This window comes from Hemitrygon akajei, chromosome 7 (assembly GCF_048418815.1).
Source record: "Hemitrygon akajei chromosome 7, sHemAka1.3, whole genome shotgun sequence".
NCBI classification, from domain to species: Eukaryota; Metazoa; Chordata; class Chondrichthyes; order Myliobatiformes; family Dasyatidae; genus Hemitrygon; species Hemitrygon akajei.
Window position 1 is genome coordinate 49,318,050 of NC_133130.1, and position 14,320 is coordinate 49,332,369.

The window sequence follows — 14,320 nt, forward strand, 5'->3', positions numbered from 1 at the left end:
CAAACTCATATTATAATATAAATGATTAAGAGAAAAATAAAAAAAAAATCCTAGATTCCTACATGTACCCTCCCTTTTGTTAATTATTTCACATAATTACTTTACATGTACACTTCCCTTACATGTACCTTTAGTTACCAATATCGTATTATCATTTCTTTTACCATTGGCTACCAAATTTACATTACTTAACATCTTCTACCTTCCACTGAATCACAAATCTTTCCTCTTGCACTTTATTTCCCATTCCATTTGCTCTGTATCACAAGATTTGCTTTATCTCCTTGCTCATTTCTGAGGAAAAATGTTCAACTGATACTTCATCAATACTACCTGAAAGAGTGACCATTTCCAGTATTTTCTACTTAATGTCAGAAAATGAAACTTATCCAACACCTTCTTTGGAATACCATACTCCTTCAGTTTTGCAGTCAGTTGTCAGGCTAACATGAATATTTATGCATGTGAAGATGGAGCTTAAATGCTAATACTTTCATATTGTAAGCATGAGTACTATCACTGTGTCAAATGGATCCTTGATTTCCTGACCAACAAAATGCAATAAGTAAGAATAGGCAGTAGCATCTCTGCCATGATTATCCTTAACACTGGTACCCCACAAAGTTACATCCTCAGCCCCCTACTCTACTCCCTATACATTTACGACTACATGGCCAGGTTCTGCTCTAACTCCATCTATGCATTTGCAGATGATCTACATCTCAAATAACAACTAGGTGGAGCACAGGAAGGAGATAGAGAGTCTGGTAACATGGTGTCATGACAACAATCATATTCATGTCATCCTCTATGTCAACCAAACAAAAGAGCTGGTCACTGAGTTCAGGAAGGGGGAGGGTGCACATGCTCCTGTTTACGTCAATGGTGCTGAGGTCAAGAGGGTTGAGAACTTCAAGTACCTAGCTGTGAACATCACCAATAGCCTGTTCTGGTCCAACCACATTGATTCCTCAGCCAAGAAAGCTGTACAGCACTACTTTCCTCGGGAGGCTAACGAAATTTAGCATGTCCTCTTTGACTCTAACCAATATTTATTGATGCTTTACAGTTTGGTATAGTAACTGGTCTGTTGTGACCACATTAAACTACAGAGGGTTGTGGACACAGTTGAACATGTTACAAAAACCAGTCTCCCAAGATGGACTCTGTCTGCATTTCTCACTGTCTTGATAAAGCAACTAGCATAATCAAAGATCACACCCACCCTGCACATCTGAAACAAAAATTAAAATATCTACTGGAGCAAAAGATCATTAAAATACTTAGCAATGGAAAAAAAAACAAATGTAACACTTTTGCCCCATTATTTAGTGGTGTGAATTTTGCACATTTGGATGATTTTATGATTCATTATAATCTGGTTACACTTTTTAAAAAGGAAATATTGAAGGCATGCTTTCAACATAATTTCATAAAGCTTACGACACAACAGTCAAAATGAATAATAAAACAAAAGTGTATTGTAATCTATTTACAGATACAAAATTAAATTGCAAACTTTATCTACTGGAGTGCTGAGTAAAACTATATTAAGATTACAATTGTGTGAAAAATGTAATTAATTCATTAGGCGAGCATTTTTGTTCAAAAACAGATATCCAAAAAATCAGTTTGAATCAGTATAACTTGGTACGCGTCTCTTTGTTTAATTTTTGACTCCTTATTTGAATGACAAAAATTCTTGTCACTGATTAATACTTGTTAGAAGATTTCAATAGAAGAAATGTATGCTCAGCAGATAACATCTTCCCAACAGCCAAGCATATCCCATTCCAAAAGTCATTTGTAAGTGACCTTTAGGATCATCCAATCAATTATGCAGATTCATTATTAAGCAATGTCAGTCTAAAACCAACAAACTCAATGCCTTACAAATGTAATGACACTTAATCCATGAATGTAGTATTTCTAATTGTAGAAACAAATATCACAGTTGTTCGCCGAATCAAAGGAGGTGACGAATCAGCATATAGGAGGGAGATTGAAAATCTGGCTGAGTGGTGCCACAACAAGCTCTCACTCAATGTCAGCAAGATTATTGGGTCGATTATTGACTTCAAGAGGATGCAACTGGAGGTCCATGAGCCGTTTCTCGTCAGGGGAGATCAGAGGTGGAGAGTGTCAGCAAGCAACTTTAAATTCCTCAGTGTTATAACTTCCTTTGCAAAGAAACACAGAGATGCCTCTACTTTCTTGTGAAGTTTGTGAAAATCTGGCAAATGTAATCTAAAACACTGATAGATATGCAGTGGCGAGCATGCCACCTCACCTCTGTCCTAGGATACTGACGGACTTTTACCGTTGTACCATTGAGAGCATACTTACCAACTGCATCTCAGTGTGGTACGGCAATTGTCCCGTATTGGACTGCAAAGCACTCCAGCAGGTGGTGAAAACTGCCCAACAGATTATCGGCACCCAATTGCCCACCATTGAGAACATCTACCATAAACGCTGCCTGGGCAGGGCGAAAAGCTTTATCAAGGATGCATCTCACCCTAACCATGGACTTTTTACTCTCCTCCCATCTGGTAGGCGCTACAGGAGCCTCTGCTCCTGCACCAGCAGGCTCAGGTAGAGTTTCTTCCCTGAGGCTGTGACCCTGCTGAACCTCACGTCACATCGCTAAACAGTATTGCACCTATATTGTACTGTGTTAGTACTTTTATATTTGTATGCTGCAGCACTTACTTTTTATTCACAGTTATTTTATAATGTTACGTACCTGTGGGTATCTTGTGGCTGTCACATGACCATGATGTAATTGAGGCTCTGCTGGGCATGATGTAATGACCTTGTGATGGTGGAGTGATGTAATTTTCCCGCCAGTGAGAGGTCATGTGATGGCTTTTTCCAACAGGGTATAAAAGGGGAACCCCTCCCTGTGATGCAGGTCAGTTCATGGTTTAATTCATCAGTGACTCCGTTTTGCTGCGTATTTCATTTTATGATGCAGTTTAGTTTTAAAAGTGGAGTTTTAAATTTTACTGTAAGAATTGTTGTGCCGGCAGTTCAGAAAATCACTGCCAGTTAAAGTTCAGTCAGAGAGTGAAGAATTATCGAAGTTTGGGAAGCTGAAGGATCAAGAAAAGTTGCTGTTGTCGGTGGTGAAACAGGTTCGACCTTATTTGATCCTCTTTTGGAAGGAATTAGTAACCTGCAATCCAAGATAGCTCCTGCTAAAAGAGCAGGATACAGGGTTTCGCCAAGGAAAGGTCAGTGCCTTTAAGCCGTCTTATTTTCCTTCATCATAAATCCTTCGGGCAAGGCATACTTCGGCTGGGATCAGCAGTAACGTTACGAAAGAGAATTTATTACTTCAAGGAAAGTCTCTCCTAACTGACTATAAATCATTTTGGACTTTTTGCAATACTACTTTAAAGAACTGAGTTCACATTTATTGCTTTAAGAACTGTTGGAGCTGCTGTATAGCAGCCGACTTCCGGTTAAGTTAGTTGTTTGTTTACCTTTGGGGTTTTTTTTAGCAGTGTTTAATAAATATTTTATTTGTTATTAAAAAAAACCTGTCTCAATTATATATTCATTGTTGCTGGATCGTAACAATAAATGACCTCCTACAAATTACCAGGTGCTGTGTCTCTCTGTTGCCGACGTGAGAAGAACCCTGTGCAGGGTCAACCCACAGAAGGCTGCTGGACCAGACAACATCCCTGGTAGAGTGCTCAGAGGATGTGCAGACCAGCTAGCAGATGTTCTCACTGACATCTTCAACATCTCCCTGAGCAGCGCTACCATTCCAACGTGCTTCCAAGCCGCCACCATCGTCCCCGTGCTGAAGAAGTCTTCAGTGTCCTGCCAAAATGACTACCGTCCCGTTGCAATTACATCCATCATCATGAAGTGTTTCAAGAGGCTCGTCATGAGGCATATCAAGACCCCGCTGCCCCTCTCACTGGACCCCCTGCAGTTTGTGTACTGTCCCAAGTGCTTAACAGATGACGCCATTGCCACCACCCTCCACCTGGCCCTAACCCACCTGGACAAAAAAGACACATACGTTCGGACGCTGTTCATAGATTTCAGTTCAGCATTCAACACAATCATCCCTCAGAAACTGATTGGAAAGATGAGCCTACTGGGCCTGAACACCTCCCTCTGCAACTGTATCCTAGACTTCCTGACTGGGAGACCCCACTCAGTCCGGATCCGGAGCAGCATCTCCAACACCATCACACTGAGCACGGGGGCTCCCCAGGGTTGCGTGCTCAGTCCACTGCTGTTCACTCTGCTGACCCACAACTGTGCTGCAACACACAGCTTGAACCACATCATCAAGTTCGCCGATGACACGACCGTGGTGGGTCTCATCAGCAAGAACGACGAGTCAGCTTACAGAGAGGAGGTGCAGCGGCTAACGGACTGGTGCAGAGCCAACAACCTGTCTCTTAATGTGAACAAAACAAAAGAAACGGTTGTTGACTTTAGGAGGGCACGGAGCGACAACTCCCCGCTGAACATTGAAGGCTCCTCGGTAGAGATAGTAAAGAGCACCAAATTTCTTGGTGTTCATCTGACGGAGAATCTCACCTGGTCCCTCAACACCAGCTCCGTAGCAAAGAAAGCCCAGCAGCGTCTCTACTTTTTGTGAAGGCTAAGGAAAATCCATCTCCCACCCCCCATCCTCATCACATTCTACAGGGGTTGTATTGAGAGCATCCTGAGCAGCTGCAGCACTGCCTGGTTCAGAAATTGCACCACCTCAAATCGCAAGGCCCTGCAGCGGATAGTGAGGTCAGCTGAGAAGATCATCGGGGTCTCTCTTCCTGCCATCACGGACATTTACACTACACACTGCATCCGCAAAGGAAACAGCATTATGAAGGTCCCCATGCACCCCTCATACAATCTCTCCTCCCTCCTGTCATCTGGGAAAAGGCTCCGAAGCATTCGGGCTCTCATGACCAGACTATGTAACAGTTTCTTCCCCCAAGCTATCAGACTCCTCAATACCCGAAGCCTGGACTGACACCTTGCCCTACTGTCATGTTTATTATTTATTGTAATGCTTGCACTGTTTTTGTGCACTTTATGCAGTCCAGTGTAGTTCTGTAGTCTACTGTAGCTTTCTCTGTGTTGTGTTATTTTTTTATTACATAGTTCAGTCTAGTTTTTGTACTGTGTCATGTAACACCATGGTCCTGAAAAATGTTGTCTCGTTTTTACTATGCACTGTACCAGCAGTTATGGTTGAAATGACAATAAAAGTTGACTTGACTTGACCAAATAACACTACTCTTTTGCACTTCTGGTTAGATACTAACTGCATTTCATTGGCTTTGTATCTGTACCTGACATAATGACAATAAAGTTGAATCTAATCTAATCTAATATTGACTGGTTGCACCACGGCCTGGTATGGAAGCACCAATGCCCTATTATAGAAAAGCCTATAAAAAGTAATGGATATGGTCCAGTCCTTCACGGGTAAAGCCCTCCACACCATCGAGTACATCTACATGGAGCGCTGTTGCAGAAAGCAGCAACAATCATCAAGGACCCAACCATCCATGCCAAGCTCTCTTCTTACTGCTGCCATCAGGAAGGAAGTACAGGACAGATCTGGTTCAGGAACAGTCATTACCCCTCAACCATCGAACACTTGAACCAGAGATAACTTCCACTCAACTTCACTTGCCCCATCACTGAACTGTTTCTAAAACCTAAGGACTCACTTTCAAGGACTCTTTACCTCATGTTCTTGATATTTATTGCTTATTTATTATTATTATTTCTTTTTGTAGTTACAGTTTTATTTTTTGTACAATGGTTGTTGTCCATCTCGTTGGGTGCAGTGATTCATTGACTCTATTGTATTTTTTGCATTTACTGAGATTGCCTGCAAGAAAATGAATCTCATGGTTGCATATGGTGACATACATGTCCTTTGATAATAAATTTACTTTGACAATAAATTTACTTCGACCTTAGAGAAAAAGTAAGTTACAACACGCAACCAAATCAATACACTAATTAGATTACATGTATTATTAGGATGAAGAGTGTGAAAATTCATCAGGATGCAATTTCAGGGTCATTATTGCATTCAACAATGTTCTCAGTAACAGGCCCCAATCAGAATTTGAATATAACAAATAATAGCTAGAGTCAGTATTTGCTTAATGATATCATGACCATGAGTCCAAAGCAACCCTCAACAACTTCCTTGGAACCCCATCAGCTGGAACATCTTTGCTTGTTTCAAAGACATAGGACTCAACCTATGGCATGTAGTTCTCCAGAGATCAGCAAAATCCCTACTAAGTCAAGTTTCTAGCATAAAGATTCCAAACGTATTTGTCCTACAAAAAGCATATAGAAAATCCCTTCTACAAAGCTAGTGATAAAATGTCAGTGTTCTGTTGGGAAATGTTGTCTCCCAAGCACTTTTTAAAAGATTTCACAAGTTATTTCTGTAATTTTGATGACATCTGTCCTTCATTGGAAAGGAAGAGTAAACGGCTGAATAATTCTGTTTAACTCCTGATTATCTAAAAGTTGGATGTAGTGGGAGACTGACTTTACATGCATCCATGCACTAAAAGCAAGATATAGTTTATCAGAGGAAGCAATCAAAATCCAATTCTAATATTTGTCTGAGAAACAGGTCAAATATCAGTCAAGGTCCATGATTTTCTGAACTTTAAAGACAAATAACAAACAATACTTTGTGATGAAATATATCCTCCAACTAAATATCAAGGCATTTCTGGAAACTCATGCATCCAGCAACTGGTAGATCAGCAACAGTCTGCCCAGTCTTGACAATATCTGCCAGAGAGAAGTAGTTGAAAAACTGGTGAACCAAATCCTTATGATACTGGAATGTTATCACCAGAATACTTATTTCCTGAAAGGCAAAAATCTCTTATGTGTTCGGGCAAGAATATACTTCTCACTGCAGAAAAGAGATTCAAGACCCATTCCACCCATAATCAGTGGCGCAGCTGGAAGGTTGGAAAGACATTGTCTGTATTTCCTTTATTGGCAAATGTCAGAATTGAGAATATTGAAGTTAGTGAGTTCATATATTGCTGTCATTATGACAGGGACTTATGACAATACCTTGCAGCAGCTAGCCCAATGGAATACTAGGCCCCAAAACTCCTTACATCCTAAACTGATATAATAACACCAAAGCAAGGTAGAGCCAACCCAGAGAATCTCTCATTTCCTTTAACATCTATTTAGACTCCATTTTGAATATAGTGAATGTTTGAGCCCCCATGGCCCTCTTCGGTAGAGAACATAAAAGTTTCACCAGCCTCTGAGTTAGAACTTTTTCCTCATCCTTATCCTTACTTTGAGGCTGTGGCCCTTGGTTCCAGATATAGCAGCCAGAGGAAACATCAACACCACATCTATCCTTCCAAACCCAGAAGAATTTTGCACACTGAAATGAGATTACCTTTCATTCTGTAAAACTAGAAAGCTGAAACCTAGTCTGTTTAAACTCTTCTAGTGTAGTTATGGAGTTATACAGCACAGAAACAGACCCTTCATCCCAATTCATCTATGTCAAAAATAGTCCCACTGGCCTGCATAATGACCCTCACCTCTCTAGGCCTTAATTTTTTTATCCAAATGTCTTTTAAACATTGTAATTGTAACTGCCTCCACAGTTTCCTCTAGCAGCTTGTTCCACCACTTTCTGTGTGAAGAGGATTCCCTCAGGTCCATTTTCCCACTCACCTTAAATCTTTGCCCTCTTGTTTTAGATTTCATACCCTGGGAAAAACACAGTGATCATCCACTTTATCTTCTCCCCTTATGATTTTATATACCTCTAAGATCACCCTTCAAAACTCTATTATTTAGGCAAAAAAAGTCCCAGCATATCCAACTTGTTATTATATCTCACGTCCTCCAGTCCCAGTAATATACTTATAAATCTTCTCTTCACATTTTTGATCTTAATGACATCCTTCCTGTGGCTGGGTGACAAGATATGCAAACAGTCTCGAAATGTGGTCTCATCAATAACTTGTACAATTGTAACATGACATCCCAACTCCTGTCTTGTTGTCCTGGTTGATGAATGCCAGAGAGCTAAATGCCTTCTGTATCACCCTGCTTAGCTGTATCATTGCCACCTACACAGAGAAAAATGTTCTAGATATATTTAAGAAATTCCATCCCATCAAAGCTCTTTTTACTATGGTAGACCCACCCAAAAAAAGAGAGGTTGAAATCACTCACTATAACAGCTATTAATTTTACAGCTATTGGAGATCTTCCCAGCTCTTCTAGCTCCCACAGACTATTGATAAGACCTAAAATACAACCCCAGCAAAGTGTTCATCTTGTTCTTATTTCTAAGTTCCACTCTATACCCTCATCAGATGTTCCTCCAAGAATATCCTCCCTAAGAATCAGTGATACTCTCCCTAATTAAAAACACAAACCTCCCCCCTTATCAAGCCAGCTAACCTTCTGATTACTTGCTGCACTCTCACTATCAAGAATAATCCTACTTTAGAGATATAAATCAGAACCATACAGAATATTCCAGATGATGATGAGAAATGGTTCACTGTTATATTTAAGACTACGTTGCCTGAAACAGTGCTAGAAGATGATTTCATTCTAACTTATAAATCCTTGTAAGCACAAGATGAAATATTCAGGCCAGAAGGCTGGAAAGACTACTCTTCCAGTAATTATGTACAATGATCATGGGTTAAATGGGATCCAGAATGAGCTAGCCAATTGGATACAAAATTGACTTAGGAGGCAGGCTGCAGTGGAAGGTTGTTTTTCATATTGGAGATTCAAGATTGTTTATGTAATGCCCTGGTTAAGATTTTTGCTGCTATGTTGTAGGTATTTCATTTTAGCAGTTCTGTAAGAGCAGCCTGTTCTGCTCTCAACCTATCTGGGTTTAAACTGAGATAAAGGGCTTTATTGTTCAACTTAGGAATGTGCTGTCAGCCAGTCAGGATGGTGGAATTGGGAGAAGGTTCCACTGAACACTGGGCAGAGAGGTTTTGTGAGGGACACTGGTGTAGGTCGAGGTCTTTTTTTGGCGGGAGCTAGGAGAAGACAGGAGGGAAGATGGCTGAGGATGCCATCGCTGTTGCATAACGTGCTTTGTGGAAATGAATGGCTTCAAGGAGGAAGGACCAATACTCCTGTGGGAGAGCCTGTTTGTTCGAGATGATTTTCAAGTGACATTCGGGGGGTGGTGTGCACTTTCATGCAGACTGAGGGTCCAGCACTTATGTTACGGACAAGTTCAAGGTGAGCTCCAACTTATGTGCACATTTGACTGCTTATAATAGGCCCTTATTGTTTTTTCTTTCTTTTCTCTAATAACTCTTTGGTTAAGTTAATGTTCATAAATATACCTTCTTTATAACTGTATGCAGTATACAATCTGTTATTTCTTGCCAATGGGTGACTTCAGAGGGGCAGAAAAATCTCACAGCATTCACAACAAACTGGGGTTTGGGTAGGTAAGACATCCCAACCTCACAGGTTTGGCAAGACCAAAGTTGATCAGATTTGGGAACAGCTTCTTTCCGACTGTGATAAGACTGCTGAACGGATCCTGACCTGGATCTGGGCCGTACCTTCCAAATATCCAGACCTGACTTGCACTACCTTACTTTCCCTTTTCTATTTTCTAATTATGATTTATAACTTAAATTTTTATTATATTTACTTCGATTTGTTCTTCAGGGAGTGGAGCGCAAAGCGCAGAATCAAATATCGCTGTGAAGATTGTACGCTCTAGTATCAATTGTTTGTTGACAATAAAAGTAAAGTATATATCTCAGATATACAGAGCCTGAAAAGGTGGGTTTCTCACTGCGGAGTCCAGTAACTGTTAGTGGGGGCTAACAAACTGCATTTCCAGAGACACTCAGCAAAAAGGGGTTTCATTTAATATCATTTCCAATACACAAGTAGAACAGAATAATTGTTACTCCAGATCTGATGCAGCACAATAAAGAACACAATAACTATGAATACATAAGATATCTTATATATCATAGATAGGTTGTATGTCCATAAAGTAACACTAGGCACAGAAATGTCTGGACATATGGTGACTGACAGAAAATCATAAAGTAATGGTCATGGGGTGGAGGTATTGATCAGCTTTATTGCATGGGGAAAGTAACTGTTTTTGAGTTTGGTGGTCTTTGTGTGGATGCTACGTAGCCTTCTCCATGATGGGAGTGGGACAAACAATCCAGAGTAGGATGGGTGGGAACCTACATGTTGGTACTGGCTTTTTTCAGCATCTTTCTGTACACATGTCCTTAATGGCAGGTAGGCTGGTACTGATGATGAGTTGGGGAGTTTTGACTACCTGGCAAAACTTGTCAATGCTAGTCAAAACAGTTTTGACTAGCCTACCTGGTCTGCTACAATGCAGTTTCTGTACCACATTAGGATGCTCTCTTCTGCACATCTGTAAAATGTCATAAGTATAGATGTGCTTAGCTCTCTTCAGTCTCCTCAGAAATTCAAGGCATTGTAGGCTTACCTGATTGTACAGTATGTTTTCTGGGACCACGAGAGGTTGTGCAAAATGTGCACTTGCAGGAGTTTGAAACTGCTCACAGGTTCCACTGCTGTGCCGCATACGTAAAAAGGGGTGTGAGTGGTGGAAGTTCTCCTGAAGTAGGTAACCATTTCCTTTGACCATCTCCAAGACAGCCATCTTGTTGGCATCAAGGGAGGTTATTTGCCTGGCACCAAGCCTTTAGATCTTCCACTTCCTTTCTGTAAGCTACCTCATCATAGTTCGGGATGGGTCCCTTCATTGTTATGTCACCAGCAAACTTGAAAATGTGAATACTCGGGTGCTTGGCCATGCAGTCATGTGTCAGCAGAGTGTATAGCAATGGGCTCAGTACACAGCCCTGGGGTCACCCATGTTGAGGATTATGGGGAGGAAGGAATGCAGTTGTGAATCCTGACTATCTGAGATCTTTTGCTTAAGAAGATGCCTGTGACCAGCAGTGTACTGCAGACATAAGTGCTTAAACCATTGTCGATCACTAACTGCATTAACAGTCTGGATGAGAATGTAGTCGGTATAGCTAGGAAGTTTGTAGGTTGAACTCAAAATTGTGAAGAAAGTTATCTAAGACTACAACAGGATCTTGATCAATTGACCAGTGGGTAAAAGAATGGCAAATGTAATTTAATTCCGATAAATGTGAAATATTACATCTTGAGAAGTTCAAGCTAGGCAGGACTTAGAGAACAATATGCAAGGCACTGGAGAGTGCTGTTGAATGAGAGACCTAAGATTACAAGTACATGGTTCCCTAAAAGTGGTGAAGTAAGCTTATGGCATGCTTACTTCATCAGCCAGGATGAGTAGGAATGTCAGATTACAGTTACACAAGATGTTGGTGACACCACACTTGGAGTATTATATGTAGATTTGATTGCTTAACTATAGGGATGATGTCATCTATCTGGAATGGATATAGAAAAGATTCCTAAGAATGTTAGGAGTGCTGGAGGGATTGAGGTTCAAAGAAAATCTGGACAGGCTGATTTTTTTTCCCCTGAAGCATAGGACTGACCTTTATAAAGTCATGAGGTACATAGGTAAGGTGAATAGTCACAGTCTTTTTCCCAGGGTAAGTGAGTCTGAAACTAAGTGCATAGATTTAAAGTGATGGGATAAGATTTAAAGGGCTTCCAAGGACCAACTTCTTCCGTAAATGAGTGGTGGGTATGTAGAATAAGCTGACAAAGAAATTGTAGAGGCTGATACAATTACAACATTTAAAAGAAATTTGGACAAGTATAAATAGGGATTGTCCAGAGGGTTATGGGTCAAATGTAGGTAAATGGGACTATCTCAGGTAGACATCTTGGTAGAAATGGACAAGCTGGAACAAAGAGCCTGCTTCCATGCTGAATGACTCTATGTAGTTCCACCAATTTCCATACTCATGCATTTCCTTAATACATTTGTAATTTTTTTGGAAGTTGAATGCCATTTTCTGGAAAGAAGATAACCAGGGTTGTACTCTGTGAAACCACTGCAATTACCCTGATGTATCACCCCATTAGGTCTAATAACCTGTTAGAGGACAGAATGCAGGATTTTTCTGTTACCCTGCAAGCTTCAATGCAAAGATTTATTTGCAGCAAAAGAAATATCCATTCACTTTGCTGATCTTGTTCAGAAGTGAGATATCTTCTCAAAAAAATTCTGACTTACACTACAGTAGCACATGCTGCATGTACTTTGTAAATCAGATGTAGGATCATAGTTGAAGTTGGCCTCAATGGAAAGGATAGAGTCTAAGTTCTGTGTCATGTTTTCTCTAGACCCTTCAAAGATATTTCAAATCAAATTGAGTCTGCTAGATTTCTTCATGCATGTATAGTATTTGAAAACTCTTGTAACCTGCTTCCTTTCACTATTCAGATGCTCTTCAGTATTGCCTATCACATTACTGTTAGCAGCTGGTGTAGTCACAGATATCTCCCCTTCAAGAGATGATGGCTTGGAGCAAGAATCTCACAACAATGTTTCTTCACTGTGGCAGTCAATCAGTTATATGGTTATCAATGGCTGGATACTAAAATTATTGTAATGGGCAAGTGGTGCATAGTTGGCATGCTGCCTGTATTGCAATCATGCATTACAATCCTGACACTCATTTTCTGGGTCCATCAATCAATTTAGCATCCAAAGTCAAAGACTTTTTCTTCCTTAAGAGCACTTTTTGAACACTAATAGCATTTTTTTACAGCAGTTTGATAAACTTTATTATTCATTTAGTGTTAAAATATAAACTTGTTTTAAATGTGCCTCATTTAGTTAATTATTTCAGTTAATTTACCATTTAATTTCACCATTTTAATTTTACCATTAATTTACCATTTACAGTTAATTTACTGTAGTTGTTTAACTGGTTTACCTTTCCCAGCTGCAATTAAATAGTTGAATTAAATGGCAGCTCTTGTACAATTGGTGTTATTCATTTTTTCAAAAATAATTTCTTGTTGATTATTATTACCTTGTTTCTATTATTTTCTTCATCTTACGTAAAGGACAGGAAACAACTTGCTTTCAGGTTTCAACCAATCTGTGTCTTGGCAAAGTACCTGGCAAAGGTACTGAGTGTGCAGGAGAGTTTCATGTGACTGGTTTTTTGACTTACTTTTCTGTCTTAGTCTAACTATATTCCACAATTGAACTTGGTCTGCTTGGAATGCATCAAAATCTTATTGCATCAAGAAATACAAGCCCAAACATACTTCCTACAACTCTTCTGTATAACAATACTAGTTCATGAATATGTAATTTCTTCAGCAAATTCGCTTAGAATTGTGTTTAACTTCTGACATTGCTCATTCTGATCTTATTTTTTCTTTTAAAATCCCAGCTGTACCATCTTCCAAAGCAAATATTAATGTTCTTGCCTGTAAGGTTTTACCTAGTGTTATAAGTGATGTAAAAAAATTAAGAAGTCTGTTGAATTTTTTTTTCTAAAATTGCTAGATTGATATCAGAATCTTCTATTTTTAATTCCCACAAGATGGCATAATTGTGACAAAATATGGATTAATAGATTGTACATATTTGAAGTATTAAAGATCATCCATGCATATTGTTAAAATTCTACCACATTTAAGCAGTTTTCTTAAGTAGAAATACACTTCCAGAGCAATTTATACAATAAATTGAATTCCTTCCTCCAAACCATATTAAACAAAAGAATTTGGCACTTTTCCAGATGGATACTCACTTTGCTTCTGATTTAGATTACCAAATACAGCATAAAAGCATATTTAGAGAACATTTTGATGCCATCATTTGTTGAATAATGAGGGAGATATATTTACCCTGACAGCCATTTCATTGTAGAAATTCATCTTCATAATAAAATATGCTCTCTGTGAATTAAAGAAGATAGAACAGACTGTAGTTACAGAAAGATACAGCTCAAATTTGACATATAAAAGTTAAGAATCTTTATAAATAATACATAATAAGAAATGCATTCACAGAGAGAAAAACTCCAATTGTACATTTAAAAGGCAGCTATCGTTTTATCTATAATGCAAACGTAACCATTAAAACATACTATATTCAAATTACATGCTGTTGCAGATAAATCATCATGAAAAGATCTGCACTGAGTTTCATGATCAATGTTACTCTACTAAGACCAGAAATACAAAAATAAAAGAAATATCCACAAGCGCTGATGGCAATCCGTATTGTAGAGTTTTAGGCACAAGGTCTTTTAAAGAGTTTCACTGTTGCATAAAGGAAATTTACATTTCACAATGT

At 39.3% G+C, this 14,320-nt stretch overlaps 1 protein-coding gene across 2 annotated transcripts in view; it reads right to left on the minus strand.

Annotated features, from left to right (window-relative positions):
- Positions 1-14,320, minus strand: part of spata17 (spermatogenesis associated 17) — a 267,057-nt gene that overhangs the window by 221,125 nt on the left and 31,612 nt on the right. For both annotated transcript variants that reach the window (XM_073050818.1, XM_073050817.1), the window contains exon 4: positions 13,870-13,920. In XM_073050818.1, the coding sequence (XP_072906919.1) occupies positions 13,870-13,920 (51 nt within the window). The remainder of the gene's footprint in view (positions 1-13,869; positions 13,921-14,320) is intronic.